General features: G+C 37.1%; 1 protein-coding gene across 1 annotated transcript; it reads right to left on the bottom strand.

The window, feature by feature from the left end:
• Positions 1–1853: 1853 nt before the first annotated feature.
• On the bottom strand, positions 1854–22446 carry slc6a3 (solute carrier family 6 member 3). The gene is made up of 15 exons (XM_084435383.1): positions 22274–22446; positions 20985–21329; positions 19889–20020; positions 15379–15592; positions 14453–14591; positions 13042–13176; positions 11091–11194; positions 10722–10846; positions 9230–9342; positions 8934–9062; positions 8665–8764; positions 5518–5618; positions 5225–5392; positions 3512–3583; positions 1854–2271 (listed from the first exon to the last, which is right to left on the bottom strand). Exons 2-15 carry the CDS (start codon positions 21271–21273, stop codon positions 2248–2250), a joined length of 1845 nt encoding a protein of 614 aa, XP_084291509.1. The 5' UTR covers positions 21274–21329; positions 22274–22446; the 3' UTR covers positions 1854–2247.
• Positions 22447–23468: the final 1022 nt, after the last annotated feature.

The raw sequence follows: 23468 nt of genomic DNA, 5'->3' as shown, positions 1-23468 counted from the left end.
ACAGACTGGGGGAGTGGCTTGGCATGCAAATTACACTCACCAATTCCATTGTCTGTTTTTCTAAAACTCAGAGGTGATTGGGGATCACAAAGTGAGACCCCATTTGTCAGTTGACATAACATCATAATGACTGACAGATAGGAAAATGTTCTTTAGATTATTAAAATGTTCTTCACACTAAGAAAAAAAAAAAAGAAAAAGAAAAAGATATCTGCTGAAAAGATCAGCTTAGGTCAGCATTTAAGGCAGGTTTATGCTGTTCAGCTTGTGTGTTTCTGGTCTAGTTGCTGACTAAAATTGGTCTTTCTGGTAAATGCGCTGACTTACAGTACCAATAAATAAAGATTTCTGTGTTCAATACCATCACGAGCTTCAACATTTGTTGTCAAAGCACATGTAGATCAAAATGTTTGTTTTCTAAGGCTAGAAACACAACTACAGGAAAAAAGGATATGATTACAGGAACAAATATATTCCTGACTGGAAAAAAAATGGAGGTCGTCCAACAGCCAGTTCTCAGAAAATAGTGCAAAATTATGAGAATTCAAGGGAACCATGCAATGGTGAAAAAATTATCCAGAAGGGGGTCACCATGTGAGAGCAAGAAGATCACAGTCAGATGAAACACACACTGTAGAAATTACTTCTGTAAGATGAGAAGTTATACGAATATATATATAATGAATATATCTTTAAATCTGGCATGAAACGGAAGTTGTGATAGTCTTTTCCATATATTTTCTGTACATCTGAGTGAAGCGGCTTACAAGAAAAAATGAAGGCCGGGATTTGATTTTGTCCATGGGGAATTGATTGGATGGATGTGGTTTCCTATTGGTCAGTCTCATGTGAGTGACAGGTTGTTCCACCCTCGTCATAGTCATATTTAGTATATTCAATCACCAACAACGTAAGCTTATACCACAGATGTTCTACAGCCTGTGAGGGACAGCTTTAGCAAATCACATTGCTGATAATAATACATTTTAGTTTGAACCTTGCTATCATTAAGGGAACATTCCATTTTATCATTTTGCAAACATTATAGGAACGGTACTTTTGAATGTTCTGAAACAAGTAGTAACAGAAAAAAAGTTCAAAAAAGTTATCTTTTAGCTGTGTAACAGTAGAATAAAATGTCCCAAACTGAATTTGTTTCAGTAGAAACTTGACACTGGTTTTGTCCATATCATTGCCTATTTTGTGATATGTCCATGGCATGAAATCAGCACTTCTCTTCCACAAATATTGACTCCGATGAAGTGAAGTGTTTGTGTTGAGAAACAATCAAATCCCTTTTCCTTTTTTTTTTTTTTTTTTTTTTTTTTTTCTTTTTCATAAACACTCTTTATTAACATTTCAGTAGTTGACAAATTTCAGCAGGCACTGAAATCATTAAATTTAAAAACTTCAAATATTCGTAATAAACTTTCATGTAAATAAATCTCCAGTAGTATAGTTGTGGATGACAACATTCAATGAGACAGAAATCCCATAAATGCCACTGTGTTTTGTCGTTTGGAAGATTCCCACTGCATGGAGTAATTGCTAAAATGTGTATGCAAATAGCCCACAAAAGGAATCAGTGATTGACACATAGCATGTTGTTGCATGCAGATACATTTTTCAGCAGTTCTGCTAACATGGAGCAATTGTTGGCGCCCCTTAAACAGATTCAAAGTGACCAACGGTTAAACCTTATTGCAATCTAAAGTCTTCTGTGAAGAGAGCCTTCTCTGGGATGTCATATGCATCAAATATGCATCAAATATGCATCTGATTGATACTGTAAGCAAGCATGAAACTTGTGATCAACCTGAACTTGCTGCTCATTCATAAATGCATTTGCACTTCTCAGACACAAAGAGGATAGGTTTATTTTTTCAATAGCACTATTTACACTTTTCTAAATTTTAGTGTTGCTAAAGATGCATTTTGTACAGTTTTTGACACTTCAATCACATTTATCAATAAGGCTCAGTTGTATTCTGATCACAAAAAAAGAAATAAATTAACAATATAATTCAGTGGGGACAACATCTGATATCATAACAGTCATCGTATAGTGAAGAGTAAAACTTCATACTGACAGAATGTCAACCACATTGTGATCGAAGTCACGAAACAGCCACATCCGATTATGCGAGAAAGAAACAACTAGTAATACGCTTCTGTTGGCACTGACACGCATTGCTCTTGTCAAGCCGAGTCCTCCGGTGCCTTCGTAACCTCCATGTAGAGCGCCGCTCAAACCACCAGCCAGTGTTGAAGCTGTAAGAAACAAGTCATGTTCATATAGAGCTTTTCACAACATGTGTTGCTTTACAGAAAATATGCACTCTAAGGGATCTTTTACATTACACCGTTTTCAACTAAAAACTAAAAACTTTTTCTGGGTTTTGGTCATTCATCTCCTATTTTCAACAGCGTTTTGGGGGTCTGAAAATGTGTTACAACGTGAAAGTTATTGAAAACTATACAGTTGTTGTCTCTGTGTAAAATACAAAAATGTGAATTTGTGAAAACGGCATGCGTATTACGTATTCAGTCTATGGGTGCGTAATGTTTCTCTACAAAGTGACATCGCCAATTAATGGCCTGGCAGCAGAATACAGCGTTTTTAGTCATTTTCGTGGATCCGCGTGAAGGGGGATCGGTTTGGCAACATTGTCACCTGTATGCAAAAAACGTTTCCGTTTTTAGCACATCGTTATTGTGTAAATCAATGTCCCCTTAGAAAATGTTTTATATATATAATAGAACCCTAGTGTTCTTGACTCAACTTTAAAGCCAAAACTATATGCCAAAAAGGTTCTATATAAGTAGAAAGGTCTTAAATTATTGCATAATACTTTCATGTGTAACGTGTTATTTAAATTTTAGGTTACACTTTATTTTAAGGTGACATTGTTACATTGTACTTACTCAAATAAGTACTGAGTAATATTAATTAACTACATATCCTTACTATGGTGTTATGGTTAGGGTTTGTTATAAGGTTATTTACTTGTAATTATGCATAATTTACTGTTATTACTATAGTAAGTACATGTAGTAAGATGTTACTACGTCACCTTAAAATAAAGTTACTTTTCTAGTGATAAAGTGTGTTTACGAGCTGTTTAATTCATAAAATGTAATTAAAACTTAATAATGAATTAACTAAATCCATAAAATGATCTCATGACGCCAACTGAAAGAACCCTTTAATGTTCTATTTACTGTAGAATCTCTGCTTTTAAGAGACAAAAGATCAAACGTTTACAGATGCATTACTGAAGAGTTCTACTCTTATGGAGGAATATCAGTGAGGCTAGAACAATCACAGCATATCTGCACCGAGGATCGGATTGCCCTAAAAGTCATGTACTGTATCTGTGATAACGGTGCTGTAAAATGTCATGTTTAGCATAATTGAAAGTTCACCCATAAAATGTATGTAATCTTCCACGTACACATGAAACAGCTGTCTGATTTTTTTCAACCCGTGATCCTGAAAATAAGATCTTACCGTGAACTGCCGGACCTCCCCACGCTCCACCAAGTGATGTTCAGTCTCTGGAGTGATGGCATACGCCAGTTTCTGTCGAGATAATAGCGCAACACATTCTCACCGAATCATGGTAACAAGATATCCATCTTGCATGGATGTTAATATCAACAATAATGCATTATAATTTCTGCATAGTGATGAATCTTTAGAAGTGGTTCAATTAGGAGTAGAAATTAGTAGGTTTAAAAAAGACAACAAATCGATTCCGCTTCTCTGACACTATATAGGGTATGATGTCACTTTCCCTGCCGGGCCACGCCCCCCTCAGCGAGTCTGAGTGGCAAAGCATCCTGCAACATGGCTGGTTTTAGTAAGGGAAACTGCAAAAACGGGAGTAAAACAAACAATTATCTACTTAAATTGAAGACAGTTAGACTCGACAGTGACCCTTACAACTTACCAAAGAACCAGTGGTCCATTGACAGACGTGGCCAGGAATCGGGTTTCATGACATTTATCGATGCCGGGGAAATATAAAGTAAAGCCTGTGAACACCTTTTCTGCTAAACAACACTATAAATCCAGATGATCACTTATATCATTGTTATATATGAGGCATTATAGACAGAAGTTTTCTGTAAACGGTGTATTGAGAGGTCTTACTTCACTTCACACTTGGCCTTACTTCGAGACAGGGTTTAATGGCGAAATTAAAGTAACGAGGACATCACTGGATATTCTGGACATTTCAAAATAATTTGTAGAAACTTTTAAAGTTATCTGGATAGCTGTTACCATAAGGCAAACGATGAGTTGCTTTGCTTTGCAAGGAAAACTGGTTTTGTCTCATTTGCAAAACACAAGGTTCATCATAATAGATGTTATATGTAAGAATATAAGATGGTAAATATTTAATTACAATACAATATTAATATAAAATATAACCTAGGGTATGATTTTACCAGTGATTTTATGATTTTAAACACATCCGACACAAAATGGTAACTGTAATTACGCATTTCGGTGACAGGTTTCTAGTTGTTTCTGTGCTTTCGGCAGCCTGTAAAAAGATAGCTTGATGAATCTATTTGTGCAATCAATGTTGGAAAATCTGTTTAAACACTTTCAGTCTGGTTTCCATCCATTAAATAGTACAGAGACTGCCATGGTAAAAGTTACCAATGATCTGTTGACGGTGGCTGATTCTGTTCTCTTAACTATACTTATCTTGTTTGATCTAAGTGCCGCCTTCGATACCATTTCTGGTCATTTAATATCTATTGTTATTACTGGTGTACCTCTCACTTTGTTTAGATCCTATTTCTCCGGTCACACATTCGCTGCATTCAATCTAAAACACTAATGCTGCCACTCAGTCTTTTTGCCACTCAGTGGGTGTAACCACTGTGACCCCCGCCTGCTGTGACATCATGTGCATACCCTCTATTGGACGAGAACAAACTTTTAAAAATGAATTGAGCTGAATTGACACTAACTTTGTAACATCAACAATATTATTGAACTGAATTGAGCTGAATGATGACTTTGTTGTCTTCAGAAGAGCTGCTTTACAGCTGAAATTGAAGTTGTTTCATAGTTTGCATTATTGATTTAATTATTTTACTTGAAGCTGCTTTGAAACTATTTTATAACCTGCTAAAAAAAAATATCTCACTTGACGTACTCCATTTCGATAAAGTTTTTTGCATGTTCACCGTATGGAATACTTACATCACAAAAGCTTCCCGGCAGAGAACAGAACTTATAAATGGCGTAGAGAGGCACCATGATCATAGATGATATGGACAGACACCAACCCACCATCGTAGCCCATGTGGGGAAATAATAGGAACCGTACTTGGGAGGGTTGAACGTCGCAAAGCTGATAACAACCATGAACTGAATGAAGGGGAAAGAAAACAAGTACCGTTTAATGCTAAATAAAGGAGTTTTCATGATACAAATGGCATGGAATTATTTGCACTGTTGCGTTATTAACAGAGGAATCATGATTGCGAACGTACCAAGAGGAAACACGGACTAACAAACTTCCAGCACAGTCTCCAGTAGAGGCCAGGTCTCTGTCCTATCATCTCCTCGATATCATCACTGAAGCGATCCACACCTAAAAACACGCATGCTTGTAAATGTCCAGAAGGTGAAGCTCAAATTATTAAGTCAAATATTTATCTTCTGCTCTCCAAACTATTGATACCTTTGAATCCAAACTAAAATCTATTTAGGTTGTTGGTTAAATATGAACTTGAATGTCACTGATACTGCAGCTCCTACCAAACAAATCAGAGATATTGTGATGGCTGTGAGGTCAGCTGTCTCTGTCTCTTTAAAATATCAATTTAAAGACCTCTTCTTTTACATATCAGTTCCATTTATTTCAGCAAAAAAGGTTTAACCGATTTTAAATATTTAAAAGCCACTAGACTATAAACACACATACAGTCGTAATGGTTTAAGTTCACGGATGAAGAAGAAGGTACAATAACGACAGTCTTTATTAAACATAAGCCAACGACTCAAAACAGTGTGATATGCACAAACAATACCGGAAACAAGAATGAGGTGAGGTGAGGAACTTAAATCCACATGGTGATGAACTAAATGATGAACAGCTGTGATGGTTAATTTAATATCCATGGTAACTGATTATGGCGGGAAAAGGAGAACAAAGGAACAGAGGCAAACAGGTGATTGTCTCCAACCACTGTGACAATCAATTGTATCACTGGCATATTGTGAACTCTGATGTTTCCTTTCTCTGAAGGACAGATCAGTGATAAGTGATATTTTTGAAAGAAGTCTCTTCTGCTCACCAAGTCTGCATTTATTTGATCAAAAATACAGTAAAAATAGTAATACTGTGAAATATTATCACAATTTAAAATAACTGTTTGCTATTGTAATATATTTTAAAATGTTATTTATTCCTGTGATGCAAAGCTGAATTTTCAGTATCATTACTAAAGTCTTTCTTATTATCGTAAATGTTTAAAACAGCTTCATATTTTTTTTGAATCCTTTGATGAACAGAAAGTTCAAAGGAACAGCATTTATTTAACATTGAATGTCTTTACTGTCACGTTTGATCAATTGAATGCATCTTTGCTGAATAAAAATATTAATTTCTTTAAAAAAATCTTAATGACCCTAACATTTTGAATGGTAGAGTACATTTGGAACATATAAATATTTCTCATTGTACGCCAAAAATGGCATGTAGATTTCTAGAAGTCAGTGAGTTATGAAGGAAAACATAATAAGTATGAAAACTACCCCCTCTATCCCCTATACTTCATAGGCGTACTTGACTTAAAAACATATTTTAATATGCCAATATTGACACCATCAAGCCATGCTCCACATGAAACAATATCACTTCGAGTTGTGCACTTGTTTTTTATGAAAAAACAAAACAAAATGACAAACTGATCGGAAGCGAACTTCATAGTGGCTTCCATGCAGATCTCCTGCTTTGTGAGTCTGGTTGGCCGCAGGGCTTTGATCAAGGCTTGATGTCTGAATGCAGCAGACAGCGAGAGCAGAGCTGTGTCACGAGCAGAGGGCCAAACGCACAGGTGTTCGACAGCAAACGGAATTTCCAAAAAGGCCACTGAAGCCTCAGGCTGGTTGGTCTTGGCCTGACTGACAGCATCAGCTTGTGACCTGCTGCCTCAAGATCCAGAGGTTCAAGCATTGCTCTCTGATGCTGATCTCTCAGTCCGGAGCTTATGGAGTCACGCTGAAGTTCAGGTCTCCAAGAATCATTTGTTGCCTTAGGTATGTTTGCAAAGTTCACATTCCTCCAACTACATGCCAGTTTGCCTAAAGCAAAGAAATGGCTTTTCGAGGAAAAAGTCAATGCGTGAAACGTTTAGGGATTGAGTATTTGAAAAGAATTTCTAACTGTAGTTTTCAGGATACAATCATATTATGTAACCACAATAGTCTATGTCCACCCCTTAGCACAGTTAACCAAATGTCACAATATATATTTGTAAATTGTAAATCTTTGATTAAGGGATAAATAACGGTTAAATACTAATATTAAAAATTCTTGAGCAATCCAATGTGGCTCGTTTCCACTTCAGACAGATGCAAAAGCCTCTAGTCTATTTTGCACCAAAAGTGGCTAACCAATCAGATGTCATGGGAAAACATTTCTATTTTACATGGTGGCGATTTCGTATGAATTTGTACACTGTGTATTGTACAGTCGAATACATATGATTTTTTTGGGGAAAAAAACATGAAGGTCCACCCCTGAACATAACCGTCACTGGGGTCGGATCGTCTTAAAACGTACAAATGAGATTCATACAAATTCATACAGTTTAGTCATGATTCGCCAAAATGTTAAATAGTTATGCTTTGCCATGAGATTGTGTTGGACTAATTTGTGATTGTTGAAATGTACAGAATAATATTTTATTATAATTATTATTAATCCATTGGACCATCGTTCAGATTGTTAAAAAACAACAACATTGTATTCAATTTATGCCTCCACTAATAGGACCTGCCATGTGCACATGGTTATATCATAATAATAATAATACTAATAATTTCTGACTTACTTCTAATATTACTTTTGTGGTTAGGCCTACTGGTAAATAATCATAATTTCTCTTCATTTGCCCAGAAGACCATCATTCAGATTAGTATTATTATTATTTCTTGTCGCTCTTTAAAGACTTTCAGTAATTTCCAAATCACTTTAGTGCTAGTATAGTCAGTGTTATTTTTGTATCATTGAGATGCTATTTTTTTAAATTATTATTATGAATTAGTTTTTATTTGTATATTTCCCATTTTCATTTATAAAGTTTTAGCAATTTTCTGTTTTATCATTTTCAGTTTTAGTTTTGTTATTTAAGTACATCCTGTTCAACTAAATGAAAATGTTTCCTTGATTACAAGTAGATCAATATAAAGTTCAAATTGAGTGGCAAATTCATAAGTGGTTTTTCAAATACTAGCGAAGAAGAGTAAACCATTCCGCATTCCAGACAGATATGAGTCCATAAGCCACATATCAGGACCCCTGGGAGCCTAATGAGCGCGAGCGGCCCCGGAGCACAGCCGTCTGAAAGCCCATCAGAGCCCTAATGCCACATCAGCTTCACTGGACATGTAAGAAGAGGAATCAGCCTCACCGTAGAACCAGGCGATGCCGATGGCCTCAATCAACACTCCAAACAGAATCGATGTCCCGGCGGCAAAGTGGTCCAACAGGGTAAACACATAGATGCCACCCTGGAGAGAGAAGTGAGATGAGACCAAACCAAAGAGAAGAACATGATCACGACGAACAGAGAGATTCGACACATTCGCCCCATAAGTCTTTGAGAGACTCTTCGTAATCAGATGAAAAGCTCATTAGATGAGAGCGGTCTCATTAAAGGACTGTTTGCCTCTCACATACATTTGTGACACAGATGAGAGAGATGAGGAACGTGGAAACTACGATGAAGAGCGTGAAGAGCTCTCGATGTTTGTGCAGACATTTGAATTCGTCGATGAGTCCCGTGATCACCGACTCCATCCCTCCCATCTGAAAAACAGAGTTTACCAGGTTTACCAGGCTATGAGGACAGAGTATTGTGTTTATTAGCGTCCATTCATCATATAATTTATAGCATTAAGTAACATTGTACTGTACTAATACAGTAAATACATGCAACCTGGAGTTTTGTTTCAGATTGAGCGGGTAAGACTCACAGCACTGTCGATTCCTAAAGTGAGCAGCATGATGAAGAAGATTACAGCCCACACTGATGAACCTGGTAGTGTAGCAATGGCTTCTGGGTAAATAATGAACACCAGACCAGGACCTGGAGAGAAGCAAAAAGCACAGATTCAACACCTTTACATACACTGGATTCAAAACCAGCTCTGAAGTTACTGTATTAGTCTATCATTTAATAGAATATCACAATCATATCAATGACACCAACACAGTGTAAAATGATTTTACACTGAAGATGTTGCATTATATTTTTTATAAAAAACTGAATGGAATCACCCCCCCCCAAGGTTCATCTTTCAAAAACATTTTTGAGTCAGAGCATATATTTGTAAGAAAAAAACAAAAACACAAAAAACAAGTCTGTGATCAAAATGTTTTAAAGTTCATAAGAAAACATACATTAGTTTTACATTTGTTCCAGAAAATACGAATCAGACCAACAGAAATGTTGCTGAGAATCAGACAAATCGACATGTTTGGATTCCACTGACATTCTGCATCGCACACATCGATTTTGCTCTCAGAGAAATCATTCTCTGTCTCCAGACGCTGGTGTTTAGGAAGAGTATGTCACAATGAACACCGGCTCCAGTGACTCTGACACTTAAACTTTAAAAGAGATCAATCAGGAATTCAGTGCCACGTGTTTATTTCACAGAGGACATGAAGGATTGTGCATGTATCTAATATCTATGAAATATTAATAATAATAATAGTATTATTACCTAAATAGTTTAAATTCAATTTTTAATATGCTACAGTATATATTTTTTTTAAATTCTGTATGACACTAATGAGAAAGTTTTATTTTTTTTGCATTACAGTAATTTAATGTTTTGGGATTTAATGTTAATGTTATTCTGTTTAAGTATTATGCAAATTATGTAAACAAAACTTGATTTTGCAAAGAAAGGCATCATGTTGTTCAGCTAAATGTAACAGTAACACTTTACAATAAGATAAAATTTGTTAACATAAGTTATCATGAACTATAACTATACTATTGTTCATAATACATTGATTAATGTTAATTTTTGTATGTATTCATGTAATAATCTAATTTGTAAGTCGCTTTGGATAAAAGCATCTGCTAAATGAATAAATGCAAATGTAAATGTTAATTTATACAACTTGAAATGTTAAAAATGTGCTACATGTAGAAATGAACATTAATAAATGCTGTGGAAACAATGCATTAAAGTCATTGTAAGCAATCACATGACACTCTCAGAAAAAGAAAAGGTATGCCTACAAAAGCTGAGGCGATAGCCTTCCCTTTCAATAGGTACACATTTGTATATAACTTATGTAACCCTAAAGTTTAGGCTTAGTACCCTAAATGTACATATCAGTAATTAAATATAACCTACATATTAGTATTTTTGAATGGGTACCGCCCTAGTGACACCTTTTGTACCTTTTCTTCTTTTCCTGAGAGTGCGCAATACAAACACACTCACTTACCATCTGTGGCGACTTTATCTAGAGCGACGTTGTGCTTCTGTGACATGTAACCCAAGAAGGAGAATATGACAAACCCAGAGAAGAAGCTGGTCAGAGAGTTTATGGAGCTGGTTATGATGGCGTCTCTGTAACACAAACAAACATCGGCGGCTTTATTCTGTTCAGCCTGATATTGATGAAACAGTCGATGTCAAGATGAACATGCAAAAAGCCTCTGTGCTAAAAAGCTTCAAAGGGGCTTTAATTCAGCATTACAAAGTGTGAGAAAATGCGTTTGTGTGTGTGTGTGTGTGTGTGTGTCGCTCGTGAATCCCGCTGAGTCTGTTTGCGTTATTGCTCCAGTAGGCTATATGACTCGACTTTGCTCACCTATAACAGTTGTTGCTGAATTTGTTGTAGCTGGAGAAGGCGATTAGCACACCAAACCCCACTCCCAGAGAAAAACAGATCTGCGTGGCTGCCTCGATCCAGACCTGCGACACAAAACGGCCCCGGCCGGCCGCACAAAAGGGCCCGCACAACAGCTATCATTAGAGATAATTGCAGGAAACTCATTCAGCAGAAAGATGAAAGACACTTGTGAATACAGGGTAATTTTGCAAATTGCTGCTGCACACATGTGTCTAATCTAATTCTGAAATTGCCGCTTTGAGGTCTCTTTGCCAAGTGGTCCTCCGGGAAAGAATCGTGGATCGTGGAAAAACTTACTTAAGGTTAATAGTAACTTCACCTGCTGATGACGATGACATGAGCGATTCTTATGAGGCGTTCAAGAAACTGATTCGTAAACACACACACACACACATATAATCTGAGTATGTGCTATTGACTGATCAAAACTATTTTGTATAAATGCCACTGGTTTTCAAAGAGCAATAAAGAGCTGCTCTTTAATGCAGTTATATGCATACGTGCATTTAATGGAGACGTTACATAGTTCAGGTATTCCCTACGTTTTGTTGTTGTTGTTGTTGTTTTGTATAAAGCATAGTAAATGCTTAAAAATGTAAAAAATACAGAACGGTTTAGAGTTAGGGGATAGAATATACAGTTTGTACAGTATAACAATCATGATGTCTATGGAAAGTCGCCATAAACACGGAAACCCATTGTGTGTGTGTGTGTGTGTGCAAGGGAAGTTTGGTGACTGTATGTGAGTTGACTTATATACGCTCTTTGAGTACAAATTTGTCTACAGAAGTGATCTACACTCTTAAAAATAAAGGTTCCAAAAAAGGGATTTTGCCATTTTTGAAAAAAAAAAAAATATATATATATGTTGTAATTTTTTTACAATTTTTTTTTAACCATTTTTGGTTTCCCAAAGAACCTTTCAGAAAACAGTTATTAAAAAAAAAAAAAAAAAACTATTTTTTTTTAGTGTGAAGAACATTTTAAAAAATCCACAGAACCTTTTTACACTATAAAGAACCTTTTGCCTATATTGGAAAGATTCCATGGATGTTCTTCATGGAACCATTGATGCCAATAAAGAACCTTCATTGGTAACACTTTCCTTAAAGCCCTTATATATTATGCATTATAAAAGTATTTTTAAATGCATTGTAATTCACCTTATAATGCACTTTGTGGTCTTATGAACCACACTTATAATAAATTAATAAATTATATTATTATAATAAATAATTATATTTATATGTGCTCTATGATATTTATTGAGATACACAACCATTGAAAAGTTTAGGGTTGGAATTCTCTTCTGCTCACCAAGGCTGCATTTATATGATCAAAAATACAGTAAAAACTGTAATATTGGGAAATAGTATTACAATTTAAAACAACTGTTATATATTGTAATATTTAAAATGTAATTTATTCCTGTGATGCAAAGCTGAATTTTTAACATCATTTATCCAGTTTCATGATCCTTCAGAACTCTTATTTCTTGCTATTATCAATGTTGAAAACAGCTGTGCTGCTTCATATTTTTTGTGCATGGAAACCGTGGTACATTTTATTTTTCAGGATTCCTTCATGAAGCATTTATTTGAAACAGAAATTGTTTGTAACATTATAAATGTCTTTGTCACTTTTGATCAATTTACTGCATCCTTACTGAATCTTCTTCTTCGAGTCCGTTGCAATTTCAGATGTCGTTCTGCCAATATCTGGCGCAGGTCACAGCTGATGGGGTCGGTTCAGCCAGGTCCTGGGGGCTGCACTGGCTATTTTTTTTTTTTTTTTTTTTTTTTTTTATTCTTTTATTCCTTACTGAATAAAAGAATAAAAGAAAAAAATCTGACCCCATCATTTTTAAATGGTAGTGGATGTAAACGTGTGTGTGTGTGTGTTTATATACCTGAGCATCACACAACCGCAGGAAGTCCACACTCAGGTACGCTTTAATGCCATCCATGGCTCCAGGCAGTGTGACTCCACGCAGGAGCAGGACAGTGAGGACAACATAAGGCATTGTGGCTGTGATCCACACCACCTGCACACACATATCATGAATGTCACCGTACAACATCAATGCATCGTATTCATATGATGCTTAAACTACCAAACAACAGTCTATTATTCAGTCATGTTCTGAAAACAGATAAGTTGCATGACAGTTGCAAACCAGATTTTTGAAGAAATCATGAGTAGTGTTGTGATACGTCATTCGTAAGCATAATCGATCAGAAACATTGATTTGTTTTGTGATGACAACTCGTAACATTTTTATACGATTATCTAACATAACAATAAAGCATGAAAAGAAGTTGTACTTTTAATCTGTCCCACCTCAGAAGTCTTAGATTTATAATAATTTGTAAATCATTCATTTTTATGAACTTTTATTTAACAAAAAAGTAATAGTTAATTGTGTTACACAGAACAATGTTTCAGCACGATTTCCCCTCCTTAAAAAAAAAAAAAAAAAAAAAAAAAAAAAACATCATGTGGACACTTTCCACGGAATGAAAAAAACCCAGTAAATAATCAGTCATTTTTGCAATTTGTACAAAAAAAAATGTCAGATTGATTGCATTCACCAAGTTCATTTATTCTGCTCTGTATCAAATATAAAAAATATAAGTGATTAAATATGAATAAATCAGTAACCTATAATAATAATTATCTAAAAAAATATCAGTGTTTTGTCACAAAGTAGCTACTGCCTACCACCTACTGCTGCTACTGCCAAAACATACACAACACACTGCTGTGAGCAAGACATGCTGCTGCTGTACAAAATAGCATACATGAATTACCCACAGCAGATCTATTCAGGTGGAGCTGGGGAAGATGGAGGGTTTCTGAAAGTAACTGCTAACCGAAAATGCTGACCAGTATTTGAAGGATGAGCATGCAAGCTCACTGGCTACTGATACAGCAGGAAACAATCAGCTGTGCCCTATAGAGAACGATGTGATTGCAAGCAGAATGAGTTAAGGACCTGTCAGCATACGCCATTTTTTACGCAGGCAAAAAATGTAAACTCTTGTAAAATAAATATAAAATAAAAACAGCTCATTTAATATTTAGCACTGATGGTTCACCATTTTCTGATCCCCTTATACTAAGTGAAGAATACCAATACCAATTTTTGCTACACTGTTTGTGGTAAGTGCTAAAAGTGGCATTTTCTGGTTACCTGTTTTCCAAGTCTGGTCAGTCTGTTTGGGCAGGTTTGTTTTAGAGGGGTTTGTGCACTTACACCAGCTAAACATCATTTTGGCAAGACCGCAGAGATATATTAGAGTTTGTGTAAGAACTCGAACCTTTCCTGATGTCTTGACTCCCTTCCACAGACTGAAGTAGAGGACCACGATGACCACGGCCAGGCAGGCGGTGAGCTGCCAGCGGGGCAAACCCAGGTCATCTATCCCAGTACTCTCATGAAGGTGCAGCACGCCTCGCCTGGAGGTGCAAGAGACACCAGAGCAAACAAATACTGATTGTAATTTGAACTATAAAAGACTGTAAAAATGCTACAGTACAAATTGGTTAACAGTAAGTTCCAAAAGGTTTTTGGAAGTAAAAAAGAACATTCATTTACAGTGAAAGCTGTATACTGACATTCCCATAATCAAATTTAATGGGTTTTCCTTTTAATAATAAGTTTCTTCTTATTTTTTTATTATCGTTCATGTACATTCGGGTTTACATCTTATGTTGTTAAATGTTTATTACATTATTTAGTGTCATGTCATGATTTTGTTTTGTGTTTTGAGTTGTGTGTGTATAACACTGTGGGTATTCTATATATTAGTATTTACTGTACCTCAGCTATAGTCACTTGTGAAGAACTTTAATTCATCATGTCTTTCTCTTTAACGCCTGTATTATTATGGTGGATGTCAGTATATTATAAAGGTAAAAAACAGATTTGTTGGCCTTCCCTAATTCAGCAGAAAGAGGCTGTTGGATTTACTGTAGTTTGGACTTTTTTTTTTTAAATGTAATTTTTTTGTGTAAATTGCTATCAAGTTTTAAATTGTAAAATGTACAGGTTGTTCTGTAAATATGTTTGCATTTTTACTGTTTTTTTTTTTTTTTTTTATTATTCTGTTAAAAATACATGATTTTTTTTTTACAGTGTAGATGAAGATTGTTCTTGCTGACTGTACAGTAATGGTTGTAGAGGGGTTTCTCTGTATTTGTGAAATGCTTTTGTAATCAAAACTTGTGTTTGTGCTGGCCGTACTCAAAGTACTCGAGCGCCGGCGTGGCCTTATGCGTGTCGTTGAGCAGAGTATCATTGAGGTCAGAGCAGTTGGGACTATTCCAGGTGTTGTTGCAGTGGATCCAGGGCAGTTCACTGGTGAACGATGAGAACAGGTAGAACAGAGCCCAGGCGATGATGACGTTATAGTAGAATCCCACATACAGGGAGATCAGGATTACCGTGAAGCCCACACCTGAGAAAACCAAGCAAACCTGACGTGAGTGAGTTATCACTACTGTAAAGACCATGACTGCTCACCAAGTTATATTTTGATGCTGGTGTATAACTAATTTAACAAGCAAGATTTCCTTGGTCAGCCTTATAATGAACATGCTGATCAATCAGCCTTATCAGCTGATTGTAAGTCATTCCACCAGCTAAACCAGCACTAACCAGCCTGGATTTAATGGGTTTAAATGATCTTTGCATCTTCGAATATTAGATGACGAAAAATGTAGGTGTTGTTGTCAAAAGTATTGTCAGCTATAATGTCAAAACTGATTCGTTTTTGAGATGAGAGAATCCATAAACTGCACTGAAGAAAAAAAATATTGCAGGATTTTCTTTGAAAAAAATGTAAGTAAATTTTACGAACAGCTACAAAGAAATGGCAAGTAACACATTGAATTAAACGTGAGAACAACTGAAATAGTATTTTCTTCGTACTCCAATAATCTTTGTTTCTGTAACGTGTAGAGTCCAAAAAAGAAGAAGAGGAGACAATGAAAGTACAAATAAGTTGATGCTTTAATAAAAAATAAACAAAATCAGATATCCCACGATCAAGCAACATAAAAGTGAGTATTAAAATAATGATAATGATAATGACTTGAATGATTACAGGTGAACTAATTAATGAATAACCATAGAAACTAATAATGGCGGGAACAAGGAACAAAGGAAACAGAATGTAGACTCCTTGAAAATAAGAACCAAACACAATGAAAGTGTGGCAGATCTATCCACCCCCACCCCCAAGGGATGGGGACAGGGGTTCTGGAGGAAGACGAGGAGCTGGTAAAGGGCTGGAAACCGGCAGGAGGGCAAACGAGTGGGACCGGGGAGGAGCAGATGGTGGTAGAATCCAGGGAGGAGTAGATGGTGGCAGGATCCAGGGAGGAGCCGATGGCGGAAGGATCCAAGATGGTAGATCCAAATTCCTAGCGTAGTCGATGGAAGGAGAAGCCATGCTGGAGGGACCATGGAAATGACGGCCTCGCCACCATGACGAGCGATGGAAGTGGAGCCAAGGAGCCTGAGGACTGAGGTGGCAATGTGGAGACTGAGGACAGAGGAGGAGCCAGAAGGGTGGAGGGACTAAGCGTAGCTGACGTCCTGGAAGAATATGGAGCGACGACTGAACAGTTAGAGGTGGAAGGACGAAGGTTCTGGGTGAAGCCAATGGAGGGAGGAGCCAAAGTGGAGCTTGTGAGTTGACTGGCTGATGTGGAGTGAAGGTGAAGGCGGAGCTATGGGAACCAGAGGACCCGTGGGAGATCTGCACACTTGATGGGGTAAATGGAGATGTTGAGGGACTGTAAGGAACCAGCAGAGTCAGGGCCAAGAGATGGCTGGATTGTGAGGAGGGGGCAGGAGAGGGAGACTGGGCTGGTGCTCTGCAGGTAAAAGTAATTCAGAGTTGGGCAGGACCAGCGACGACGGATACACAGGGGACTCTGAACTAGGGGAGATCAGTGATGACACAGGCACAAGAAATTCTGAGCTGGGCGGGATCTGCGGTGACTTCCTCTTCTAAACTTTCCAAATAATTATACTCCACATAGACTTTATCTCACCCTCAGCGGTGGGATGGTGGGTGGGGTCCTTGTCCATACCCTCGTAATCCTCCAGGCAGCCCACGTCCTATGGTCAGACTCTTTATGAGGCTCAGGCTAACTGATAACTGGCACTGTCCTCTTTTCAGGTTCTGGCTCTCTCATCGTGACAGGCTTGAGCTCCTCGTCTGCGGTGGGCTCTAGCTGAATGTCCATGTGAGTGGATGATGGCTGGCTGGGCTATGGAATTGGCGACAGGACGATGGTTGTTGGGTGGGGCTGGATAGTCGTGCTGTTCTCCTCTTCAGCGTTTCCCAAGGAGGATTCGTCCACCCAGAGAGCAAAGTTGATGTACTCCACTAGACTCAAACAGGGATACCCTCTGGACATGAGGAAGAGAATGTCCTCGTCCAGCCCACACCAAAACCCTTCCATGAGCTTGAGGTCATCGCACATTCCTCGGTGGCAGATCAGTGAACTCCACATAATCTTCCAAACATCAGCCACCTAGGAAAATAAAAATAACTCCTCCACACAGTCCAGCACAGCTTTGCGGTGCCTCATTGATGGCAGCAATTTCCATCTTTCTTCTCATACTTTAGGTCTGGTGTTCTATAATGTGTAGAGTCCAAACACGATTAATGCAACCATTTTAAAGAAAAAAGATGTTTTGAGCTTTTGGAGTAAGGGCGTCGCCATACCACAATATATGACGTTGGCCAGTGAAGTAATATAAGCATTTCTTTACTTTTTGAACACACGCTTGTTTTGAAATGGAAGAAGACGAACTAGAAAGGACTGTTAATCCCATAATAAGTCAAATTGCTTATGTATTTGAGCCGGTATGGTGAGGGGACCGAGCAGTACTACTGTTACGGGTGGAAGAAGTCGGGATTCCACTGGTTTGGGGTGAAGAGCAGGTCGGAAGCACTACCTAGTGCAAGTGTGGATGGTGTACGCCGATGCCCGAAGTCCATCTGCTGTCAGGAGGCTGATCTGGACCATGTATTGCATGGTCACTCCAACATCACCATGGTGCGTACATTTAGCATACAATGCCGGGAGTGTTACACCAGGTAGTGTTCAAGAAGTGACATAATGTGGAAACTTAAAAATGCAAAAAAAGCAAATCCAAAGCAGTAAATCCATAGTAAATAATCATAGTAATATAATATAATATAATATAATATAATATAATATAATATAATATAATATAATATAATATAATATAATATAATATAATATAATATATACAGTATAAAGTTTTTTTGCTACACTGTTTGTGGAAAGTTTTCACTTTTTAAAATGTCTAGGTCAGTCTTTACTCTTGAAGAAGTTCCTCGTAGCATATCAGTCAATCAAATTGACAGAAGAGGTGCAATTAAAATTCACAATCACTAAAACAAAACAAAAAGCTTCCGGGTCTCTGTGCATGAACTTAAATAAGAAGTTAGTATCCACTGCTATCAAACCCCCATGGCCCCTTCAAACTGAGTTCTTTGTCTTAAAGCAAACAGCAGGATTCTCCCGTCATATATTAGCAGCACATGTGTGATTCCCGGCATCGATCCTGAGGAAGCAAACATGTTGATCAGCGGTAATTACAGTAATCTTTCATTGAGTGGCAGGCTTACAGAGAGCCAAGCTTGTGATTAAAATGTCCGTCTCCTTCTCTCTCCATCCGCGATATACTTGACAGACCGTTACGGATACGGAAAACAGGCGTATTTAGGAAACAGATGATGGCTTTGTCAACCATGCAGAGTGTGTTCAAAATCAAGCTTTAGATACTGTGTTTCGATTAATAAACAGTTTGAAAAGAATATATGGTGTTGGACATAGTTTTTATGTTTCAAGCAGATTATATTTAAGATTTTATTTTGAAGAGCCACGATTCACCAACTTGAAATCCAACATGCATGAACAATTCTGCCAAAGCATCAAAAACAACTGATACATCTAAAACAAAAAGAAAAGGTTCAGCAAAGAGCCACCTTCACATTTAATTATTTGGTGAAAAATGAAAGTCCTCAATGTAAATTTTGGAATTTTGAAAGCACATACACTCTTAAAAATAAAGTTTCTTTATTAGCATTGATGGTTCCTTGAATAAACTTTAACATCCATGGAAACCTTTCATTGGACAAAAGGTCCTTTAAAGTGGAAACATGTTCTTTAGATTATTAAATTAAGCATATATATTTTAAGAACTTTTCACTGAAAGGTTTTTTGGGGAACTAAAAATTGTTCTTTTATAACATCGCTGCAAGAACCTCCTTTTGGAACCTTTATTTTTAATGAGTGAAAGCAAGATAACATTCTTTATGGAAAGCTTCTCATCACATCATTATTTATTTAGGAACAGTGCAGATCTGAGAGTGAAGGTCACTTTTCTGTATGCTTGTGTCAGGCCACCGTCACGATGTGAAGTGACGCAAAATTTGCAATCCACCAACAACTGAGGTCTGGCAGGCAAATTTCATTCTAAAAGCCAATTTTCCTGTCTTCCATTTGATTGCAGATGACTTCAGCTTTAGATAAACAGCACCTGTCTAGAGTTTGCCATGATGAGTTCGTTTTGGGGACACAAACACCTTCTGCCTCCAGAGCCAGTGAACATCTGATCACAACAGCACTGTCATCTTAAGACGTACACGTGCCAGCTGTATAAAATTACACAATAAACGAGAAACAACAGCTAAAGGTCACGTTACCTTTAAAGATAGGACAGATCTTCCAGACTCCTGCTGCTCCTTCACGGTTGTACTGGCCGAGCGCTAACTCCATATAGAACAGCGGCATCCCAGCAATCACCATGAAGAAGAGGTACGGCACCAGGAAAGCACCTGACACAACCACAACCCAACCAGTTATAGAGTATGAAACCTTCTGAAATGTACATGTTAGAATAAGAGTAAAGTGATGAAAATGCTGAAATCACACAAAATGGAAGTCTGGGAATGATATCATGATGAAAACATGTGACACATGAAAACCCTCTTATATCCGAGAGTTATATCTTCTTCTTTGTCTAGATTCACTCTGGACATTCATCAACCAACTTTCGACACTTTAAAAGACTAGTGAAGGAGGAACGTGTGATAATCACTTCATGATGCTTCTATATTAAAAATGATAAAAATAACAAAACGTTTTTTTTTTTTATTGAAATGTCTATTTTGTTTTGGTTACACTTTATTTCGATAGTCCACTTTAGATCTTCTTGGTAGCAATTTTGCAACTACATGTCAACTAACTCTCATTAGAGTATTAGTAGGCTGGTTTGGATTAGAAGAATAGGCTGACATGTACTTGCAAAGTTGCGTATAGTTTGTAGAATGTCTAAAGTGGACTGTCCAAATAAAGTTACCTTTGCTTTTATTAATTTTTATTTAAGTTTCAGTTTGCTATTTTAGTAAATCATTTAGGTCTGTAAAAATTGGTAAAAATTTTAACTAAATCAAAATGATAAATGTTGCTTTGGGAACTAGTTGAAGTTCATTGTAATTCAAGTAACAAGAGTTTTTTATTATTATTATTATTATTATTATTATTTTATAATGGTTTTAGTTAACTATAACTGTATTCACAATATTGGTTTATCAAAGTTTCACAGACTCAAAATCATTGCATGTTAACATTTCACTAAACATTTCTCTTCACTGACTAATTCAGCTGTAAATTGCTAGTAAATCTATATTCCTCTACAACTAGGTTTAAATCAATTTCCTCCTCATGGCTTAAAGAACAAACAATCGCATCTCAGACTTCACACCTATTTTAACATTCAAAGACGCCAGTCTCTCTCACCTCCTCCGTTTTTGTAGCACAGGTAGGGGAACCTCCAGACGTTGGCGAGATCCACAGCGAAGCCAATCACTGACAAGAGGAAGTCAATCTTTTTGCCCCAGGTCTCCCTCTCCTCCCCTGAAGGGTGAGTCTGACCGCTGGGACTGACCAGGGTGGAGGAGGTGAACTGAACTCCATTCTGCTCTTTCACCAGGATCAGCTCCACCTCCTTGGGGCCCGTGGTGCTGGAGGGTTTAACGGGGGCGATGGCGGAGGACATGAGTGTGACTGCGAGTCTGCCTCTTGGCATGGGTCGCTGGGCAGGAGTGCAGAGGATCGAGAGAGACCTCGGATGCAGGAGCCTCTCTGATGGGATGAGGAGAGCGCAGTGATGGACGCGGAGGAAAGAAGGATGATTAGAGAGACAGAGGGAGGAGCAAATCAACCATGTTGATACGAGATCAACCCGAACCGGATGGCACCCGTTAAAACTCGCTCAATGAGTCGGTGCAGGCTGTTAAATAAACTAGACAAAAGCAACAGATCTATTCAAAAATTAACAACCAACATTGTCACATTTAGATCCGTTTAATGAGATACTAAACATGTAATACATAATAAACATGTAATAGATGATTCATTACTACCATAATCCTTCTAGCAAATGCTAAACATGAGCTTCGTCTGAATTAACTGTTTTTTCTCGAATCAAAACATTATTTAATGACCAAATCAATTGGTTCCACCAATGAAAGTCATTTTAACAATCAGATCATGTAAATACCTTACAACTAAGCAGTTTTACTGTTTACAAATAATATAATATTTGATAAATGATGACTAAAACCAATTGACATATGATAAATAAGGAATTTAAACGAAATATAAGGGAATTATTATGATTCAAATATTGAAATTAACACATTTTTTTAAGGATCAGATCATATAAAATATCTCCTTGTAAGTGTTTACAAATAATATCATATTTGATAAATGATGACCCAAATGTGCTTGAATCATTTGACATAAAATAAATAAAGACATTTTTCAAAATATTAAGGGAATTATTATGAACATTCCGAATTGTGAAATAAAAAATATATATATAACCACAGCAATGAAATAGTTTGAAGCTAAATTTCTCTGACAAACTCAATTGCTGCTCACACAAGATCACAAAATAGGACACAAGCTGTTTTTGTCAAATACTGGACACAACAGAAAAAACAGCACTTGTTGAGCTTCTGAAATATCTGTCCAAACATGAATCATGCAATAGAAACACAAAAGCACAGTAAGAACCTTCGTACCTTCAATTTGGGGTAAAGCACTTCTCCAAAAAAGCCTCTTACTTCATGCATTGATGATCCTCGTCAATGTGTGAGATAATTATGGCCATTATTTGTCAATGCAGGAGTGAATGAAGGAGGGACGGTGATGAGCAGGGACGTGGTCTTTCTCCCACACAGGTAGAAGCAGACACACTTCCACTGACCACAGGAGATGAAATATGAAGGATGAGCACCTTCCCATGTCTCCTCCTCCTTTTCTCTGACACCTCCTCATTCTGCTCCTTCATTTCAATAAACATTCTCAAATCAGAAGCAACATCAGGAGATAATGAATCTTGTTTTCAGAAAATCTCTTGCATTGCTTTTTTTTTTTTTACATTTCAAGTATAAACCCTTATAAAATAATTGCTAAATGCTTAAAACAGGAAAACAAAAACAAAAACAAGTCATGTTAATTTCTCAGCAGTTGTTCTTCTAATTTCAATACACCTAATGCAGTTTTTATAAGGAACAATGTTAAATTGTTAGTGGTAAGTTGTAAATGAAACAGATTATTGGAGTACATTTTACGAGAAATTACTATTTCAGTCTTTCTACTTCAAAATTTCAGGCATATCGAGGATTTCAGTCATTTCAGTTTGAAACATCGCTTAGATCTCTCGAGGAGATGCCTGTGAGATTACAAAGGAGAAATGTCAGAGGATCAGGCTACTGTCTCTATTTGCTCTCCGTAGAAACTCAATGCTGTCAAGGAGAAACAACTGAGACATTGAATAGATCTCAACAGCTCTGTTGTTGTTATTGTTAAAATGTGGTTTTATATATATATATTTTTGATGTGTGTAGTTTGATTGTGACGATGTGATATTTCAAAGCTTTAATCTTGGCCTGAGGCTGAGAATTAATCATCTGAAGCCGACATCTGCTGAAGTAAGACAGCAGTTTGGCTCAAGCGCAGCAAATAACAGATCAAACAGAGAGTTATCATCTTACCCTTTCACAGATACCACAAATCTACCACCCATTATGCTCTGCACTTACAGCCATGTCCAAACAAAAGGAAACTCCTGATAAGAGATGCTTGTAACTCTAGCGCTTATGATGATAAGAACACAAACCTCATGAAATCTCATCAGTGTGAATCACACACTCACCTGTCCTTCATCTGACTCATTGTGTTCATGCTGTAACAGGATGACAAACCAATCGAGTT

This window comes from Rutilus rutilus (genome assembly GCF_951802725.1).
Source record: "Rutilus rutilus genome assembly, chromosome: 17".
In the NCBI taxonomy this organism is placed as follows: Eukaryota; Metazoa; Chordata; class Actinopteri; order Cypriniformes; family Leuciscidae; genus Rutilus; species Rutilus rutilus.
This window is presented reverse-complemented; position numbering and strand designations above follow the sequence as displayed.